The 22,529-nt window shown below is 30.7% G+C and overlaps 1 protein-coding gene across 1 annotated transcript; it reads right to left on the bottom strand.

The window, feature by feature from the left end:
* Window positions 1-9,672: 9,672 nt before the first annotated feature.
* On the bottom strand, window positions 9,673-11,131 carry LOC126715157 (gibberellin-regulated protein 4-like). The gene is made up of 4 exons (XM_050415616.1): window positions 10,945-11,131; window positions 10,782-10,826; window positions 10,579-10,612; window positions 9,673-10,133 (listed from the first exon to the last, which is right to left on the bottom strand). Exons 1-4 carry the CDS (start codon window positions 11,011-11,013, stop codon window positions 9,952-9,954), a joined length of 330 nt encoding a protein of 109 aa, XP_050271573.1. The 5' UTR covers window positions 11,014-11,131; the 3' UTR covers window positions 9,673-9,951.
* Between the last annotated feature and the right edge of the window lie 11,398 nt (window positions 11,132-22,529).

Here is a 22,529-nt window from a genome sequence, read left to right as displayed (position 1 = left end):
GTCAGATTGTCTCTTACCTCTTGCTACTCTTTAATTTTTTTTTTTTTTTTTTTCTTTGCACTTCGCGTGTCTCCAGATCCCTCTTTTCATGTTGGTTTTTGAATCTATAGGCCTGGACCTCTTTTTCTTCATTTTATTCTTTCACCAATTCTCATTAGCATGTAAATCATTTATTACCTATAAAATAAAGACAATTTATAATCAGTCACAAAATACCTATAAAATAAAGACAATTTATAATCAGTCACAAAATAGCATAAAAATAAGGTTAAAAATGCAAATATGAGAATATTTTATTGTATATATTTCATGCACATCAGCTAGAAGAGGTCCGGTGACCTATATTGACTGTCACTATGTGGCGGTTTAAAGCGCCAAGAAAAAAAAAATGCCGTGATAGGCATTTTTGGCCTATTCTGGAGCTTTTTGGGGCTATTCCAACACTTTTGCAAACACTAGGATAACCCCTTTTTTTTGTAGTGTTAATGCATTTTTCTATTTTGCATTAATTGATTCAAATGCTCTTATGTCCCATACTCTCTTTTGATTAGGATTTTTTTTAATCATTTTCCTACTACCAATCAACTTTGTATATTATAAATACTAGATTGAATTTGGATTTTTTTTTTTTTTTTTTTTTGATAAGTAATTTTGGAACATTTAATTGTAGTGATAATGATGAGGTTAGTGACAGAGTCATAATGGAACCGAGGAAGCTACATATATCAATAATTTTTGGCTAAAATCCAAAACTGACCTTCTAAATTTCAATTTTTGTCATTTTAGTCTCCTAAATTTTATTTTTGTCATTTCAATCCTCTTAAAAAAAAAAAAAAAAAAAAGGAATTAAAGGGAACAACGACATTCCCCTAATAGCTGAAAACAAAACACAAAAGCCAACCCCACCCCTCACCGATTTTTGAGAAAATTAACAATTAAGGGGGAAAGAAAGAGTGAGAGATCGAAAGGGGACTGATATGATTTTCACGTGCCAACATTCTCCTTATTGGGTATTGTCAGAAGGGATTAAGTGAAAAAACTGAAACTATACTACGAGATAAAGTCAATAAAGGGAGGACTCCAACCCCAAATAGTTGGGCAGTTCTTGCAACAAGCTATGTGGATAAGCAGAATATGGAGAAGGCTTTTGAATGTATGAAGGAAGCTTTGGTTGTACGGGCAGAAAATAAAGGGTGGCGGCCTAAAGTTACACTGATTTCAAGCATATTGAATTGGCTTGGTGATAAATGATATGGAGGCTCAAACTTCTGCTACTCAACTAAATCTGAAAAACGAAAAAGGGGAACGGCGTCGTTCCCCTTTTTTTTCTTTTGTAATAAAAGTTTTTCATTCCACACAGTATATTTTCAAAAAAAAAAAAAAAAAAAACATATATGAGTAGTTTTAAACCGCTATATTCTAATACAAAAAATGGAAATATGGGGAATATGTTTGAAATGCATGCCATTGACAGATTGAATTAACTAGTTGTCTAGTCATATATATCCAGACCAGTATCAGGTGGATCTATGAACCCAGCAAGGACAATAGGTCCAGCACTTGCTAGCGCAACCTATAAGGGGATTTGGGTGTATGTGATTGGACCAGTGATTCGAACACTACTGGGGGCTTACACTTACAATCTAATCCGGGAGTCCGGTAAGCCAGTCTATGCAATTTCACAATAGTCACTTTCATTCAAATTATGTCGAATCAGAAGCAATGATGGGGAGTTTGTGAACAAGAACACTCTCCAGACTGTGTGATGAAATGGTTGTGCAAATCATGGAGAATTTTTTTCATGAGCTTCCGGCTTTAAAATTCCTAGTACAAACTTCCCTGCTTAGCATTTCCTACCAAAGAAATGTAGTATCATGAACTAGCTTCTAAGATTAGTCTTTTCATATTTAATGATGATATGACTACTTGTGGTTGGAATAGTTATTAGTTATCTTTATGGAACAACACTAAGCATAAGCTGCCATGAGCCTTGTACCTCAATCAGGGGCAGCCCAACGTAATTTGGGGCCTAAGGTGAAAAATTTATACGGAGCCTTTAATATGTAAATATTAATTAAACAAAATTATTTAATACTAATCAAATTAAGGTTAATTTGATACATTAAATACATAAATAGTACCAACTAGACTAATGTTAATTTCATATAGAGAATTGAATATCATAGTTGAATTATAAATATTAATAAAAAGAAATAAAAATATATTGCGATTGAAAAAGATACTATATTTTGGATATAAGATGATACATAATTAAATAAAGTTGTAATCTAATTTTTAATTTTATATTTTGATTTTAAGAGAGAGAGAGATAGATATACTTTGGTGTATGGTTTTGTAGGATATTAATTTACAAAAATCAAAGTCTCAAACTATTAGGGGAGATTAATCTATAATTGATGATTTAACACATTTGCAACATTTTTTTGAAATATTTTAGGGTTTCAATTGAGTTAAGGTTTTATTGGTCTCGTATTTTGAGAGTCTTAATAGAAATGAAAAAGAAAAATGTGCTAATTAAAAGTACTATAAAATGTTCAAAATATAATGTGATATTGTCTCTCATTGATAAACTTCATCAATTTAACTAATGAATGTTTATATCACGTTTTTTGTGATTAATAACACGACAATTTGTAAGCCAATAGTAAAATTTGTACATCACTAATATAAAAAATCTACAATCTTTAGAAAATATATATGATTTTATAAAAATTTGGACCTTTAACTATGAAAAGTGGGGCCTTTTTTTCCTAAGGAAATTTTTTTTTGGTGGGGCCTTAGGCCTAGGCTTTGAGCCGGCCCTGACCTCAATTGCCTCATTCTGGTGTTTTTAAAGAAAATGTCCAAAGTTTAAATGCCACCTCTCATAAATATTAAATTATCCACACAAAAAAATAAAAACAATGAGCATTCTCTAACTCATCTATCTATACGTAATACAACATTAGCAATTAATTTTGTTAATCTTCTATCCACACAAAGAAATATTATACCAAATATTTTCTTCCCTTAAATGCTCATATCAGGATGTAAGAACCATGCTCCAATCTCCAAATATGCAAGTTTGACTCTATCTTATCTATATAAAAACATTGAGCATTCTCTAACTCATCTATCTATACGTAATACAACATTCGCAATTAATTTTGCTAAATATATAGTATGTTTTTGTTCCTTATACCGTCCAAATTATTTTTTTTTTCGAAACAAACCGTCCAAATTATTCAAATAAGTAATTATTTTACTTAGTAAGACAAATATAGTCGGCCCCCAATTAATCAAATAGAGTAAGTAGTGTTGGCGTGTTAGCATGGAAACAATTGCATATCCTATTTGATTAGAATATTTTTTTTAGAAAGAATATTTTGTCTTTTGGTCACTCTAAGTTTGACAGTATTCCAACCTAGCTGAATATGACTAATAGATTTGATAATGTCAACTGAGATATGGACCGAACAAGGTGAACTAATTAATTTGCAAATGATGAGATAGCCTATTGCTGTAGTTAGACTTTAACTTATATATCTCCTTATCTGACCATCACATGCACTTCCTCCAATCCTTCTTCTCCATTTCTTAACTCTTCTTGTTTCAAAGAAATATTATATCAAATATTTTCTTCCCTTAAATGCTCATATCAGGATGCAAGAACCATGCTCCAATCTCCAAATATGCAAGTTTGACTATATCATATCTATCCAAAAGAAAGAAATATATAGTATGTTTTTGTCCCTTATACCGTCCAAATTATTCAAATAAGTAATTATTTTACTTAGTAAGACAAATATAGCTGGCCCCGAATTGATCAAATTAATGGAGTAAGTAGCGATGGCGTGTTAGCATGGAAACAAATGCATATCCTATTTGATTAGAATATAATTTCTTCTTCTTCTTTTGTTTGTTTTTGTTTTTTTAGAAAGTATATTTTGTCTTTTGGTCACTCTAAGTTTGACGGTATTCTAACCTAGCTGAATATGACTAATAGATTTGATAATGTCAATTGAGGTATGGACTGAACAAGTTGAACTAATTCATTTGCAAATGATGAGATAGCCTATTGTCGTAGTCTAGCATGCTACAATTTTTATAGGTTCAGCTTCTCATTAAGATACACTAATTAATTTGCGAATGATGAGACAGTAACTGTTTCTAGTACATAATAAATTAATTATTCAGACCCAAAATTTGGGAGGAGACATCTATATATGGACAAGCAATATGGGTCACACATTTCCCACAGTTTTGTCCTCACATCCGGTTTAAGTCATCAAGCTTGAAGGTAATTTAAAAACACTATAATTTTGTCAGTTTGAAACTTAAGAAAGCACTGTTAACAATCATACACAATGCATATTACTAGAGTGTAAATGGCTCCGGTTATATTTCTTGCAATATTAGTCTCATACAGGAGCGGACCAAGGAATTTTTGTTGGGGGCTAAGTTTCGGCACTAATATATTTATTAAGACAACACACATATATATACACACACCTTTTTATTTGATAAGTTATATATATACACACACCCAGCCAAAAAAAGAAGAGTTTAATATTTTTAATCAAAATTATATTTGAGGGTGATTTTTCATAAAATAAAAAATAATATATTTTTAAGAGTAAATTAAATTAATAAAGCAATATTAATATATATGTATATATATATAAATATTTTTTTTTTTTCAAGTCAGGGGTTCATTTGAATCCCCTGCAATGTATGTGCAGCTGCCCCTGGTTTTTTTTTTTTTTTTTTGGGATTTGGGCCGCCTCTGGTTTTGAATCGAAGACATTTCCGAGTGTTTTGATTTGAACGACCCAAAATCAAAACCAAACTCTCATGGCTCTCAATTCTCACGTGACGTTTTTTTACATGCGTGTGGGTCGGTTTTGCTTGTGAGCCGCACACGTATCTATCGGGGAACTTTTACTGACCAGCAATATGGGTCACACATTTCCCACAATTTTGTCCTCACATCCGGTTTAAGTCATCAAGCCATGGGCGGCGTTACTTCATGCTGACTTGATTTTTTTTTTTTTTTAATATATATTTTATTACTATAATTTACGCCTGAAGATTTGTTTATACATTCCGACTTAAATCTTGTATACCTTGACCACATATGGTTAGGGTGTGCAACATATTAGCCTAACCCAAAATCAAACAACAATATAGATCACATGTCTTTCTAAGAGTAAAAAGAGAATGTTTGTAAGTTATAAGTGTCTCTTTTTATTATAAATTTATATTATATGTGTGAGTGTGTGTCTAATATTAGTTGTGTGTGTTATTTTTTATTTTTTATTATGTTATTTGTGTGAATTGTGATGTATGTGAATGTGTGTTGTGTACTACAAATATAATGTAACTTTATATAATTTAACAATTAAAAAATACGGAGAGTTTGTTACATGTGTGTATATTATTATCATGTTATAATAACTTTTTATTATAACGTTAGTGATTCAAAAACCAAAATGTTAAAATTAGTAATTGTTTAAGTATTTTATTAGTTATGTAGATGCTTAATGTATTATTTATGTGTAGATGAATGTGGTTGTGTGAGCCAATTTAATACGGTGACAATGGGTTGAGTTTTGTTATTTAATTTGAAATATTTTTTATAAAAATAATGACAAATAGATAATGACAACTTCAAAAAAATTAAAAATGTTATACAAATTTAATAAAATAAAATGGCCACACCTACCAACATTAACAATAAATAATGACAATTGATAATAAACTATATTGTAATGATTTTAAAATATGAAAACTCAGAAGAAAATTGTAAAACTTTATATATTTGCCTTTTTTTTTTTTTTTTTTTTTTTATAACTCAATATATTCAAAATCTTTTTTTTTATTAAATTTTGTTTGGTTCAAGTTTTTTAATGACCCCCCTGAACAAAATTCATAGAGCCACCACTGCATCAAGCTTGAAGGTAATTTAAAAACACTATTAATTTTGTTAGTTTGAAACTTAAGAAAGCACTGTTAACAATCATACACAATGCATATTACTAGAGTGCAAATGGCACCGGTTATATTTCTTGCAATATTAGTCTCATTTGAAGACCATAGAGTTAATTTTGTAGAGAGAGATATTTTCACAAACCTGATATCTCCTTAAGCTTAAAGTTATTGCATTGCTGCGATGAACTTATCCAGCCTGTTATTGCACCATACTAATTCATAGAAACTAAAAGGAAAATGAAGTTATTCAATCCAGGTCTTTTGTCCAATTTCGTTATAATGAACACAAATTAAACAAAGTCATGTTGTTGAGTGACTTTGTTTAGTTCCTCAACTAGTTTATTATTATATAATAAAACATTTCCATGGTATCTATATAAATTACTCATACATGATTATAATGTTTTTTTTTTTTAATTTCCTTTTTTGCACGAGGATTGGATCATTGTTGGAGATTTTGTTAGTGTTTATTTAGTCTGTACATTTAAGCTTAATGATTTCCTGAAACGATTAGGTTTTTTTTTTTTTTTTTTTTGGGTTTGGGCCTATTAGAGCATTCACATCAGCTTATGCAAAACACTCAGTTTATTTTAGCATAACAACTTACTTTATTTATTTTATATACTCACTTTTCAAAACACTATACATCAGATTATCTATTTTACGTTACATTACATTAAAATATTAATTTTTCTTGATTTTTTGATTAATTCTCTTTTTTCACAAACAATAACCACCATCCGTAGCCTCGAGATACCTAAAGAAAGAATAAAAGACTATATGCAAAGTGAATAGTAATTGTGCAAATTTACACATTTATAACTTAATTGATGTGGGTGATTTTGGAGGTTGAATATATAAAATTAATGCATTTTTCTATTTTGCATTAATTGATTCAAATGCTTTTATGTCCCATACTCTCTTTTGATTAGGATTTTTTTTAATCATTTTCCTAGTACTATTGGACTTTGTATATTATAATTATGAAATTTGGAAACATTTAATTGTAGTGATAATGAGGTTAGTAACAAAGTCATAAATTTTTCTTCATGGGGCCGGGGAAGCTAAATATATCAACAATTTTTTAATCCACAAAATACATGTATATGTATGATTTATAATTAAAACATGTCTTTGGCATAACTTGTTATATATGTTGTTTTTGTACATAAGACAATTTTATCAAAGCAGTTTTATATAACAAAATTTTCTTTGATATAATCGTGTAATTATCTTTTAAACTATATTAAGCACAAATAATATTTGGTAAGTATTATAAATCAAAGTTTTTTTTTTTTTTGGGTTAAATAAATTAAAGCTTACAGATTAGAGAATAAGAATAAAAATAGTTTTAAAGATAAAGTATATGCAAATTAAAATTTTCAAATAAATTAAATAACATATGTCATTTTCATAAACATTAATTGTAGGGGCTCAGATTGATCCACAGCCCAAAAGATTTGGACAATGGCTCAATAAATAACTTTTTGAAAAGTTAGGGCCTTGTCCCCCTCCCTTCGCCACTAAATAAGGTAGTCTTACCTAAAGTGGTCATCTAGTATTTCATGCAATGTATATGAATGGGTCACATGGCACCAATTTTTTAAAAATAAATAAATAAATAAACACTAGACATAAAATTATATAAGAATTTAGCTAATTTGAATTCTAATTATGTTTTGACTTTACTATGCTATGTATATTGTGAACTCATTGCGAAGCTAGTGGACCCCTAAACTATAATCCATCTTTTGAAGGAATGTTTTAAGGGAACTTTTTGCATAAGAAACTAGTATCAGCTCTTCTGCTATCACAGCATAAGACATATAACATCCTAGAAGAATACAGCTTGGACCGCTTGGATGGCTTTTGTGAGCTTTTTAAATCTCATTTATGAACTTCTTTTAAATGTATTTAATTATGTTAATTATCTTTTGCAATGAATTGATTGATTTGGCATTCTCACAATGTGATCCTTCATGTTGAGCCACGATGTCCAAGTATCAAAAGTGAAAGAGTCGTGTTAAAGATACTACAATCTGGACGAGACAGATTAGAGTGAGGTAGAGCAAAATTACCATCCATAAAATCACATATGCGTAGAAATATTGTTGTATCAAGCTGAGGCACCCACGGGCTCTATGTAGTTGATGTGCTTCGTATCTCAAAAGCTAAGACAATTGTAATTCTGTTCGAGTGGCCCATTCATTCCCTTTCGACAGAAGAGGCAAGGAATAAACATGGGTTGGGCTTGGTTGGGCCTAGGTAGGCAAGGCTATCATTGACCTTCCTTTATACAACCATACCGAAGCCCACTCATACTTGGATATAACGTACAAAACGATGCCCAATCCAATCCTACAAAGTAAACAATATAAACGCCAAAAATTCAACATCAAGAAAAACTACAAATTAACCAAAATGCCTAGAAATAAATTAATTAATTAATTTTTTTTTTTTTTTTTAAAAAGGTCTTCCACAAATTAACCAAAAGTTTATGTAACAAAACAACAAAGTAGCAAATCCATAAAAACCAAGAAACTCTAATGAGAACTATTTCATTTATTTATTTTGTTTAAAAACGATAAAAAAAATTTAAAAAAAAAAAATTCCTAATTATAGACTGACTTTAGAGAAGCAGTATCACAGTTGATTTGAAACCCAAGATTTGCCTATGAATTTAAGAGCGTGAGATTTGGTTTTTTTAAATTAAAAAATACTTATTAACTTATTATTTATGTTTTTACCAAATTTCATTATATTTTGAAACTAGTATGACAGAATTCCACTAACAAGCTCAGTAGCATTTCTGTTGCTTGAAATACAAAAACCACCCTCATATATGGGTTAATAAAAGGTTCTACAGTTCTACTAGCATTTTTCAAAAATATCAAATTTGATCCCCCCAGTACAAATGACACTTCATACAGTTTGAAAATGTTCAAACGATGTTATGTGCATTTGTGTTTAGAAAGAGAACTGAATATTTTTACCTTCCATTAATTAGCCCAAGTTTTAGGGATAATTTATGTATTTGACCCTTTTCCTTTCACTCCTCTCGTATTGATTTCAGACTTTCAGTTGAGGTTGTATGAACATGTGGGCAACCACCCTCTAATGTGGATCTCAATTCACAAAGCTAAAGTTTGATATGGTGTCTCCTTCCGTGGCAGCAAAAAGTTCACCTATATTGAGTACCTAGAGTTTACAACATACAACCTCCATCAGTGGCATTTATAATGACACCATGTTTCCTTTGGCATACTATAGATTGTGGGCAACCACCCCTCTCATTATGGGCACATGTGGGGTTGTACTAGTCCACTAGAGCATTTTACTTTTCTCTATCTAAAATGTATTCAAATTTTACATGCTTCAACCCAAAATCCCTCATCCAATTACTTCATTCCAATCTTGGGTTCAATCCTGAGTTCCTGAGTCCTGTATGGCTTTGATTGGTGTCCAGAATTAACAATTATTTTTAGTGCTTGGTAACTTGCTCTCTTTATTTTAGGGAAAAATATACCTGTTACAGGTATATGTATCCTCTCCCTCACAATGAGCTGTGAGGGAAAATGATACATATACATGTAACACGGTATACTTCCTCCTACTTTAGATCCATTAAAAAATTCCAATTCAAAAGAAAAAATGACATTCCCATCATCCACAAGCAAAAAGTAGAGCAAAAATATTACTAATCAATTAGTGAAACCAGAGATTTCACTTTTTTGACAGATAACATATAGATTAGCCACTCTCATCTAGGTAAAACCCCTAAGGAGTGACTGATTGATACAGCATTTTAAGCCCTCAACCCAACAAAATAGAGATTCATCTTAAGAGTGAATACATATAAAAGTTAGTAGTAAAATGCAGCAGTAGTCTGCTAGGTGATAGGATTAAAAAAAAAAACATATATAGGATAGGAAGGACAAGGATGGAAAATTGAGAGTTGATTCAAGGGCACTTGGGGCCTCCTTCCTTGGTCTTCCAGTTGTTGTAGCAAGGGCACACAGCTTTGTTCCCATAATACCCTGGGGGCACACACAGGCACTTTTTGCAACATTTCTGACAGAAGAACATGCAGGGCTTATGGTATTGGGTCTTGCTGCACCTCCTCGTGCATTGTGATGGGCATTCTAGTCATTTTCAAAAAATTCCACACAAGAAAAACATAATCATTTCCTTATTCACCACAGTAGTCAAAGTGTAGACCCCAAAGATCGAAAAGTGAGAAAGTGTGAAAAAGAGTTTTTGACCACAGTCAGAAATGTTTGACTGTTTGAGTGAGGGATAGATTGGTCATTGTAAAAATATCTCGACTACATGGTCGTGAAATAAAAAATAAAAAAACATTAATTATGGTAAATGTGACACTATTGTAAAATTAATAGTAATTACTTATGTGAAAAAATCTTTCCCCTTTCTCAAAAAAAAATATATATATATATATATATATATATATTTCCCTATGGTAAATTTTCATTTCTTCTGAAAGGATTGGTTTTTCAGTATCTCTAGATTTTTTGGTGAAAAAAGAAATAATAATAAAATAAAAAAGAGAGTGAAAGAATCTGTACTTACGGTAGCTCTTGAGACTCCCAGGTCCAAACTTGTTCTGAAATCAAGTACAAATTTAGACCAAAATGTGAATGTTCCATTCTTACCCCAAAACATAACAAAAAAGCAAAATCTAAAGCAAAACCCCACACACACACACACACACACACACACACACAAGCACACAATGACTTAATTTGAGAGAGAGAGAGAGAGAGAGAGCTTACAGTGTTGTCATAGTGATGACCACCATGCCCATGAGAAGCCATAACCTTTAAAGTTATAAACAAAAAATAAATGAAAATGTCAACAAAGTTTTTTAAAAAATTGTTTCTTTTTTTCTTACCCAAAGTTCATTTCAAAAATTAGAGTGAAGCAAGAAAGACTCACCGTGGTTTGAAGCATGGAGAGGGCAATGAGGGCCAAGAGCAAGGCAGCAACAAACTTAGCAATGGCCATTGTTACAAACCAAACCCCTCTTAGCTTGTCAAAACCTCAGAAGGCAAAGGGACAATAGGAAGAAGAGCAAGAGGAAACTTAGAGGCGAGGGGTTTGATATTATGAGTACAATGGTAGTGTGAGGGTATAAATAAAAGCAGATGTGTGAGTTAAAGTTAAGTGAGGAGGGCGGTGGGGTATGAAATTATTAGGTGTGCTTATTTACATGGACTACAATGTGGTCTCATTTCATATGAAATGACATCTTTGCATGCACAATTATCAAGCAGTTTTTGACCAATTAAAATTTAATTCAAGCAGCCAGGTGTCTTTCATCAGATGGTGTTTTTCAATCTTTATCTAAAGCTCATAATACTGTTAAAATTTCTGTGCATAAACAATGTGGTTTACCTCTTTGAACCCCATTCATATTGGAAAAAGCTTCAACATATTGTGGTTTGCGCCTTTGTGGATCTTGGACTACCCATGCTAATGTGAAAACTTGTGGCTTCTGTCATTTTTTTTCCCTTCCTTTTACTGAAGTGGAATCTTCTATCCACTGAAAATACAATACCAAATAGTCTCTTATTTATGCAAAAAGCCAAATTGAAAACATAAATTTAATTATTTAAAAAAAATATATCAAACATGCACATTTTTCCAAAAGAAGAAATATATATATATATATATATATATACATTGCCAAAGAATCTTAATAAAATCAATTGATTAAGGGCGTTTGGTAAGACATTTTAAGCAATTTTTTTAGTATTTTAAACATATTTATACATTTTTTTCATATTTTTTCACCTACACGTATATCAAAAATACCCAAACAACATTACTCAAATTCCTCTATCAAATACCCCTAAGTCAATATAGATACTTTACAAAGTAAGATTCATCTTGTTGCATTGTGCATTGGGATATATTTTTTAAACTTTATTTGTTTAAAGCAGGAAATAAATTTTAAAAAATTTTACTTTGTTTATAAAAAAAAACATAATTAAATAAATCAAAAGGTTAAAAATAAAAAGCTAAGTCAAACTCACACAAGAAATTGTTGGTGAATTGAAATGATTGTCTTTTTCGTTCCAAAACCGTCATATGATCTTCAGATTTTATTACTTTACTACTAAACAGAGTTATCATCATAGCTAAATTTCATAGCTTCTTAACCTTTTTTTTTTTTTTTTTGTTAATATCTTTTCAAAGTTTAAAAAGGGCCCGGGCTCTCATTAGAGTATTGCGGAAAGAATAAGCCATGCTTTTTTTTTTTTTTTTTTTTAATCTTTTTAGCAGTTACAGACTTACATCATTGATTTTTTTTTTTTTTTTTTTCTGAGATAAAAGCACATCATTGAGTTGAAAACAGAAAAGTTCTCATTTATGTGAAATAACATTACATGTATTTTTACACATTTCTTCACTTACACATATTTTCAAAAAGAGAAATGATATATCCACAATATTTTCACAACATTTTTACAACAAATCTTAAGTGACAGGTTATTATTTGTTGTTATTGTTGGGGCAAAAAAGTAATTTTAGTGTTCATTTCAAATTTGAACCAATAACAACTAACCACCTGTAATTTATTATAAAAATATTGTTGATATAACACATCTCTTTTAATTATTGTTTAAAAACACATACAGACCGTTTATTTGTGAAAACACCAAAAAAAAAAAAAAAAAAAAAGACCACACATGCTTATGTCATAGCGAAACAGATTTTGACTGGTCAGTAATAAATGGAAGAAAAAGAACAATAAAGTAAGTACTCAATGATCTTAGATGAAGTTGATGAGAGTGATGAAATGCAAGAAGTAAATTTTTGAACAATGGGTAGCTATAATTCTTTGCTCCTTCACTCTAACTTTAAGCAAATGCAATCAAAGCAACCCATTAGCCCCAAGTAGAAACAAGAATGCAAGAGAGTTTTAGGGAGTTTCCTTCCTATGACAAAATCAGAAATGTCCTAGTATTAGTTTAGAAAATACTTTAATTTTTTTTAAATATAATAAAAAACAACTCATTTATTTGATAGTAACTTTTTATATTTTCAATTAAAATAATATTAAAACTTTAATAAAATAACCTATTAACAACAGCCTTAAAGTGGGTTTTTGTTAACTTAATTAGTAATATGTCTAATAGTTAAATAAGAGACTTAGATTCAATTCACGACTATGTTAAAAATCGATTAGTGTTTTAATCTAATAATTTTGATTTTTTAGCACTAATTTAACCAAATTTTGTCTTGATCTAATGATGATGAGCACCAAATTTAACCAAGCCCTAAGAAAAAAAATTCTAAGTAAATTTTGGAACAGTGGGTAGCTACCATTGAACAAAAACAATCAAAGCAATGTATTAGTCCCAAAAAGGAAGAAGAGGGTTTTTGGGAGTTTCCTATGAAGAAAATTTTAAATTCATAAATGAGATGGTGTTGGTGCATTCAAGTAGGGACGGTAAAGTTAGTTTAAGTGGTTGTGGATAAGGGTCCCACAATGACAGACAAGTTCAGGATTTATTAGAGGAAAGGTATAGCTTTTATTGAAGAGCATTAAATAAAAAATTAATATATTCCTAAAAGGAAAGCTGGCCCATAAAAAATAAAATAGCACAAATTTTTATTGTCCCCTTTTGCATGTGAGATTGTGCTAACTGCTAAGCCTCTGACCACGGCACATGGCCCAATGCTGCGCCGGTTTGACAAAAATGAACCGTGTTCTGTACTCTGTGTATCCTCTCTGCTTTTTTTCTTTTTTTATCGTCTAAATCTATTTTACTAGTGCATGTATAAAACGACACCATACCATCTCATTTTCGATTCCTATTAGATCCAGATTCACCGACAGATATTAGTCTCAGCTAATCTTATGTTAAATTCCATTTCTAGTTTAGAGGAAAATTTTTAGATAACCTCAGAGCATAGAAAAATTGTATTCCTTCTTCTTATATTTATAATGAATCTTGTTATGAATTTAATAAGTAGACTCAATTATAAATATTAGAAAGAAAGAATCATTCATTATACTTCAAAGGTACTTAAGAATCACTTATATTTAGAGAAGTTAGGTGATAGATTTTAAAAAGACAATGAGTTTTGTTATAATTTATTAAGTGTATGACAGAAGCCGCAAAATTATAATTAGTATGAAATAGTACATAAGAAAAGTGTGCACTTAATATAACTTATTTTAATAAGGTGAACATAAGTTATAGCTTTTGTGTGAAGGTTGTGGAGTTTCTTTGTGTTACAATCTTATCACCTTTTTAAAAGGGAGTACTTAAGAAAATAACTTAAATTATAAATTAAATAGTAATAAACAATGCATGAATCTGTAAATTAGATAAAATGCTCATGTGAATCTATAATATAAAAGAATCGCTTGGGTTAATCAAGAGCCTGAAAAATGCTAATTGTTCATAGAATTTCAATGTCTATTTTACTGCCTCATTGAAAAGTGATTTCACATATATAATTAGTGATTTTTTATTTTATTTTGGCAATGCATTGAAGAGGGGTTAAATTGCTTTTTATTTTTCCAAAGTCATAGAGTTAAACCAGTTGGCAATTCTTTGTATTTTTAATGATGAAATCTCTCGCTTATTGAATTATAAAAAAAAAAAAAAAAAAAAAAAAAAAAAAAAAAACTTCTTATTTGTTTTTCACATGTAAGTTTATAGTCTAATTACATTTTTTTATTAACGGTCTAATTAAATTTTAAGTGAAGCCTTTTCTTTATTTTCCCAAGTCATATTCCTTTTTTTTTTTTCCTATTTATTTATATTGTGCAAATTGGAGTTCTAAGTGATAGTCCAATTATAAATTTGAAACGACATTTTTTTTATGATTTCACCTCTTTATCTACTTATTTCAAAAATAAATTATTTAGTGAAACTGGTTGTCTTTGTTTTTGCCAGGCTTGTACCCTAAAATCACCTCACCTACGCTTAGAAAAAAAAATATAAAACCCAACTTGTCACCGCTTCCTCAGTTCCTCATTTGAGGATCCCATTTAAAGTTCAACATCTAGATTTTTTGGCATATCACCGACAAGAATAATAATTTTGTTGTTTATGTTTTGAAAAAAAAAAATTACAATTTGTTCACTCAGTCGGTGATTGATTGATTACCAATTCAATCAAAGCCGGACAACTTTGAATAGGCAATTCACAAAATTTCTGAAGTACATATTTAATGTGTGTTTTACTCTTTTTCTTTTTTAGTTCGTGCACCGTTGTTCATAGTTCATACCCCTTTAATCTATCGTGTTAATGGTTGGATACTTGTATATCACATCTCACTTACAGGAAGGTTTACCCTATAAATGTGGTTCACACCTTTAGGTGAGAAATGTTACACATAATTTGCCCGTTTGTTTGTACTTAAGATGGCAAAAAATACTTTTTACTTCAAAGTTCAAAATGTTAGGTATTTGGTGCGTATTAAAAAGCTGCTTTAGCAAGAAAGTTATTTTTTCAAAAAGTGCAGAACCCCCAAAAAGTCAAAAGACCTTCAGCCAACTTTTGCAAAAAAAAAACCACTTCAACTTTCGGGAATTGTTGGTTTAATTACCAAATTGCCCACTTATTTTATTAAAAACTCAACTTTACCCTTTGAAACCCTTTCAGACTATCATGCCAGAACAGATAACACCATATTCAATAAGACAAAAATATTATTAAAATAGTGATATTGATATTATTAAAAATAGATAACATTATTAAAGTAAGACAAATAACATACTTGGTTCAAAATTTTTAAAATAACAAATAATTGATGCTAAAAAAAAACTAACATTATTAAAATAATACCAATAATAGTAATAGTAATAACAAATAATTATGACAATAATATATTTTTTATTATTATTAATTAGCTTTTTTTTTTTTTTTTTTGAGTAAGTATTATGAAGTAGTTGATTTAAAAATGAAATAAACTCCCTTATATATATATATATATATATATTGTTCTTTTTGGTAATTTACTACTCAAACCACCACTTTTATGAGTGCTAACCAAACGCTCAATTTTTACCAAACACTCAGCTTTTTCAAAAAATCCAGTTTCATACTACACTTTTTGAAAATCCCACTTTTTCAAAAAGCTCAGTTTCAAAAAGCTAAACCAAACTCACCCAATACTACCTTCTTTTGAGCTTTAAACGTGTGTTTGTGTATTTGACTATGATTAAATCGATCATATTTTACTAATCAATTTGTGTATTTGACTATGATTAAATCGATCATATTTTACTAATCAATACAAGTATATCGTTGAATTTAACTAAAGAATCTAAGATGTAGCATGTTGTGATCATATTCAATATTGAGTTTTGGTACACCTTATTTCTTTTGGGCTTGTGCTCAGTCCGAAGTGAGATAAAGTGTAGGATTTTAAGCTTGATCCATGATAAGTGGATACTTTATATATAAAAGTTAGGTCTTATCTCTGCTTTTAACATTAAACAAATTCCTAGATCACAATTTTCCTAGAGATTAGCATGGTTTGCCACGTCAAAGCACATCTTGAAGAGGGAAAAATACATCATGCATCCAATATATAAGTTCTCCCCCTCACATTAGAGTGGACCCCACATTCCCAGGGGTAGCCCCTATATGAGAGGGAGGATTTATACACTCGATGTATAATATATCTCCTCTTTAAAAGGAAGAGTATGAAGATAAAGACATATTTGGATAGTGTGCTAAATTCACACATACATGTCTATTGTTAGTAATTTATTTAGGTTTATTCATGGTGTATAGAGTTATGTGCCTAAATTTTAACTTTTATTAATTCTCAGTGTTGTAGAGCATATGCATTGCTCAAAAATTACACCACCACCTAAATAATTGCATCTAAATTTTATACTGTTATCATGAATTTTGAGGAATGTTCATGTACAAGTTGCTTGTATGGGATAACCTCTCTAGTGAACTTTCATTTCATAGTAGTTATTGGAAGCAGCTTTTACAACGAACTTTAAGAGGAAGGATGTGAGATTATGAATTGTATGGATTGGTTAATAAGAATATATATGTGTTGTGTAAAAAAATGTTTGGTTCCACATAAGATGTGTGAGGTAGATTTAGACCATATAAGTAATCATAAAGAACTTCAATTGACTAATATTTTTCTTGTCTTATAATGTGAAATTTTCTTCACCTATCTTTCTGTCATCTTCATGTTACTTTCAACTTTAAAAATACTAAATGACCCAACCAAGCAGGGATGATAATGAAGCAATCTTATCAAATATCCTTTCATCCATATTCTTTGATTTCTTTTCATTCTTAATTTTTTTTTTTCCACCAATAAACAACTCTCCGAAATTTATGTAGCGGGCAGTGAGATTAAGCCCATGTGCAACGAGGGTGTGATACAGGCTGTTGAAAGCAAATTGCAACTTTAGGGAAAGGGAATTAGTAGTGACATTCCTCTTCATCCAACTAATCCAAATTTATTGTGGGACAACTAGGCATCAATGGCCAACGAGAGACAACTATAATCACAAATCAAAAGGCATTTAGACTTTAGAGCCCACTGTGAAAAATGTACATGGGTCCTACTCCCATGTCAATCAAAACATGAAAAGAACATCCACAAGTGTTCAATCATGCAATCATGTTTATTAACATATACTTCAATGTCTACAAGAACATCATGTACTAATGTTACATTATAGATCTAGAGAAAGAGTATTTGGTTGCCACACAAGCCCACCTATTTTACTAGCCCTGCTTTGGACCATTAAAAAATATTCTATAGATATACCATGTTTGGCACATCGGGGATGGAAAAGGAAAGGAAAGATAATAAAGGAGTGGAGAAGAAGAAAAGATTAAAGAATATAAGAATACTATTCCTTTTAAATATTTGGCATGGAAAGTAGAAAGATTGGAACAAGAATCAGCAAGTAGGAGTGTGCATAGAACCTGATTTCCTGATCAAATTCAACCAATATAATGATTATAATCCAATCCAAAGATAATGGATTCGTTTTTCTTGAACTTATGGGCTGAATTAAGTTGAGTTTTTTAGAAATTGTTGATTTATTTGGTGTAGAGTTTGTATTCTTCTCAACTCAATGAATCTCAACCAAATTAATTGTTTTATATATATAAGAGCAAAAGCTGACCAACCCAAACCAATACCATATGGATTAGCTTGGATTGGTTATTTTTAATACTTATGGATCAATTTGAGTTAGTGGTTCTTATCCTAATAAGGCCAGTTTGGATTAAAAATCTTCTAAACCAACTCGTGCACACCTCTATCCCAAGTGAGTTTCAATTCAACGAATAGTGCAGCCTACTCTTTGGACTTGTTCTCTTTGGGCTTGTAGACATGAGAGGAAACAAACTAATAAAACTAGATTCATCTTTTTAACATAAACATCTAAGATTCAAATTCTATCTTCCCTGTTGTAATTATTGAATTTAAATTTTCTTTTTATATTAAAAAAAATCCCTTTTTTCAGTTTTCTCCAAACAAATAATGAATCTCTCATAAGTCATATCCCCCTTTTCCATCATCTTAATTTTTTCCCCTCCTATCCCTAAAACCAAACACAGGAAACATAACCGAACAATTCAAAAACCATTACACTCACTAGTCTAAAATTTTGGGTTAAGAAGAATGAAAAATGTGATTCCCATATATGTAGGAGATAGATAGAGTTGTGCACGCACGTGCTAGCCATAAAACCAACTCATATGCAATCACCAAACTTGATGGTAGGGCTCGTTTAAAAAAAAAAAAAGAATGGTAGGCAACCGCTTGAATAATAACCCTCTTGCTTCCACACCATGCAATCATAATCAAAGTATATAAAACCCCTTGTCACAGGATAATGAAACAAGTTGCATGAAAGTCATTTTCTGAGTATAAAAAATGAGTTTTGTTTGTGAACAAGAAAGATCCATTTGTATTGGGATCATGCTTTGCACGGTACAAGCACGGAAAAAGGACCAAAGGAAAATACACCTTTGCAGTATTTCATGTTCTTGCATGTGGGTATGTTCTAACTTCCACACGGGGTATGTGGCCTTATTTATTTCGTCCCCATCGCTGAGGATATAGATGCACTTATTTAAACTTAATTTACTATATTTTTTGCATCACTGAAAATCATATATAAATATTTCATGGTCTCCATATCCACATAAATTGTTCTATCTAGGCATGAAACCAACCACTTTGTCACAAGCTTCATTCATGGAATAATAAATTAATAATTGCTTTAATGTATATGCATATATCCATTATTTTATTCTCGTTTTTTCACCCAACTCTTTTAAGTCTAAACTTTTGGATAGACAAGAATGGCATTTAGTTTTTTGTTACCCAAGAAGCTATTAGGATTGAAAAAGTTAGACAGTAATACTTTCTCCTCAAACATAATTAATGAATATCCCACAATTTATATGAGAATGGAAATTTCGCTTTTAGAGTACTGAATAATTACCACTAAGTTTGAAGTATTTGACTACTGAGGAGAGTTTATTCAAAGCTCAAATGTGGTTTCCGGCCATTAAAATGCACACCATTGAAAAATGACAAGGATTTTGTTAACTTCACCTTTCTTGACATGGATGAAGTGCTTCAGTTTGTGGAATGGATAACTTATTCTCACATGCATATGAATATATGATTAATTTTGTTCTATTTATCCAATTCTCATATGATAGAACTTTTTGGAGTACATCTTGCAATATGAAACGTATTCTTTTTCTTGATAGCATTTGCCCCATATATATATATATATATATTGGTAGGGTTAGTTTTTGATATTTGAGCACTGTACGTATTTTGTTTTTTCTTTGGGAGTATTTGAGGGACTAAATTGATTTCATTTTGTTTAGGTTAATAACATATCCACCTCATTTGAGTAGTAATAATTTACGGAATGAGAGAGAATTGATGCAAAAGCTAGTAACTCAAAAAAAAAAAAAAAAAAAACTCCAATAATTTCAGGGATCAAATTCGAGCTTTCTAAAATTAAAGAACTAAAGCACAACTTACTCCAAATTTCAAGAATCAAAAATATAATTTACCCAAAAGTAAATTATAAAATAAAAGCAGAAAATAATAAACCATTCAAGTATATATAAAAAAATAAATAAATAAATAAAAAGTAACAAGTGATTGTTCGTGTCTAACCCAAGAAAAGGTTATGGGCCTAGTTCTAGGTGAGGAAAATTGGATTGAGCCATTGAGGTAGAGGACTTATTGGATGGGAGATTGCCATGGCCTTGAGACCAACATGGGGCTTGACTAACCCAAGAAAAGGTTATGGGCCTTGATTTATGTGATGAAAAATGGGTTGACGTGGGGATTTATATGATGGGAGATTAGCTTGGGCTTAACTAATCCAAGAAAGCTCTATGGGCCTTGGTCTAGGAAATGAAAATTGGGTTGAGAGCTTGAGATAGAGGATTTATAGGCTTTGGAAATTGGCCAGGCCCTCCTATGTGCGGTCTGAGATAAGACAAAACCACAATAAATGGGATTATTAGTCATTTATGGGCCACAAAGCCGAATGAAAGATAGATCCATGTCCAAATAAAATATGCAAGGTTGAGAATTGAAATTTCTCTCTGAATTTAATCTCAATAGGCAACCATAATCTTTGTTGCTAAGTCATGGATAAAAAAATTGAAGAGACCTAGTGGTTTTATATATTATAATGGTGAGCTCTTCCTTTGTTCTTCAAAGTCAATATTGATTTATAAAGAATTTCAGCAAGCCTTGGGCCTACTTGGAAAAAAAAAGGGTGTTGGCCTGAAATTGTTTGATTATATTTGGATTAGTTCACATAATAGTTTTCTGGTACAATGGAAAAATTTAGCAAGTAATGTCCCTCTTTGATTGGTTCAACCAAGAAAAAAAAATTTGTAATTGGTACATGTTAATAAACTTAATATGTCATATGCAAACCTTGTAGCCTAATGGAACTAGCATAATTTTTATGAATTGTAAAATAAACCAGCTCAAGCATATTGTCTGGTTTCAAGAACCAACATAAGAAATCATTTAAACTTTTGTGTCAAGGCTCTACCTATGAAGGATAATGACCAGTTTGAAAGGTACTAATACTATGCCTATAATGCATGTCCATACTTTTTGTATCATTTTTTGCAATGGGATGTCATGGAAAGGGCAACTCCTTGTTTTACATAATTGTTTAACTTTATGAAATAATAGCCTTTGAATTTTTTTTTTTTTTAATAAAAAAAGAAGGGCTTTATCTAGCTTTAGGGGGTCAAATATTTAAAAATTTTGCTAGACGTTGGGTTTTGTAAGCAACACTCGATTGTTGGGCCTCAGAACAAGCTTTTTTACTTAATAATGGTCTGGTCTCATCATGTGTCTGTCTCCTTCTTTCACAAGTCTTCCTTTTCTTGCTCAAATCCATAATTCATTACAGGAATCACTGCTCCCCTTTTTTGGTTCATATTTCAAATAATACTCAACATGATGAGGCAATCAAGTAGAATTAAACAAATATCATAGTTGGGATTAAGCTAAAGATGTCAAAAAGGAAAACAACTTATCATAGCTAGACAAAAGTAGTACTACTTCATTTCTCAAAATTTAGTTCTTTTTTTAATAAGTTTATTGGAGATTTAAGTATCCGATTCAAGTACCAGATAATATTAGAAAATTCCTTAGTCTAACAAAATATCACTTAATAAAAAAAATTCTGGTAGTTGAAAAAAATGATTTTTTTTTTTTTTTGCTTAATATTACTTCTTCAAAAATGTTGCTATATGAAATATTACAAAAAATTTTAGTTTGATTTTTATTCTACTTCTTGCAATTATTATTATAGAAAATAATTATTTACTAAATTCTAGATTTGGAACTTAATTTCAAATTAAACTCTAAAGTTTCATTTGAATAAATTTCTATTCTATAATTTCAAAAAGGGTTGCAATTTGAACCGTTTAGGAGTTTTTATTTACTAAAAGTAACAAAATAGCATGTAAGCTACAATTGAGATTGTTAGTTATACACGTGTGAGTGAAATTTTACATTGAATAATAATGAAAAGAGTGGTTGTTTAATATAACATAGTTGAGTCCAAACTCATAAGCTCAAGTTTTTGGGTTATGTAGTGTCCCTATATAATGTATTAACCTCTCAATTGAAGACTCTCCAAGGTATTTTCTCCCTTATAAGTGGTGTTAAAGCTCTTCATGGTGTGTGACAAGGTGTCAAGGGTCCTTTTCATAGTTGGAGCAAGGACTAGGAGCGTATACTTGGAACCGACACATGTACATTGCGTAAGACAAGCACATAAAAGCCCATATAGAGATGATCCAATAAAAATGCCTAACAAAGGAGTATTGCCAATTGTGCTAGATCATGGTCTGGCACGAGGTTCTGATGGACATGGATGTGTGGGCCAATTCCTATGGAAGAGCGTACAAGATTGACTCATGGTTCCTATGAATGGAGTGCAAAAGGCCCATTTATGACACATTAGTGAAAGATAAAGCCCATAGGTAAGGGGCGCT

This window comes from Quercus robur, chromosome 2 (genome assembly GCF_932294415.1).
Source record: "Quercus robur chromosome 2, dhQueRobu3.1, whole genome shotgun sequence".
In the NCBI taxonomy this organism is placed as follows: domain Eukaryota; kingdom Viridiplantae; phylum Streptophyta; class Magnoliopsida; order Fagales; family Fagaceae; genus Quercus; species Quercus robur.
Note: the sequence above shows the minus strand (reverse complement) of the source record. Positions and strands in the feature narration are given on the sequence as shown.

Excerpts from the sequence above, each read along its gene's own strand:
- LOC126715157 (XM_050415616.1), bottom strand. The coding sequence starts at position 11,013 with ATGGCCATTGCTAAGTTTGTTGCTGCCTTGCTCTTGGCCCTCATTGCC. Across the intron at positions 10,827-10,944 it reads TCTCCATGCTTCAAACCACG|GTTATGGCTTCTCATGGGCA; the intron begins GTGAGTCTTTCT and ends ATAACTTTAAAG. Across the intron at positions 10,134-10,578 it reads TGGGAGTCTCAAGAGCTACC|AATGCCCATCACAATGCACG; the intron begins GTAAGTACAGAT and ends GAAAATGACTAG.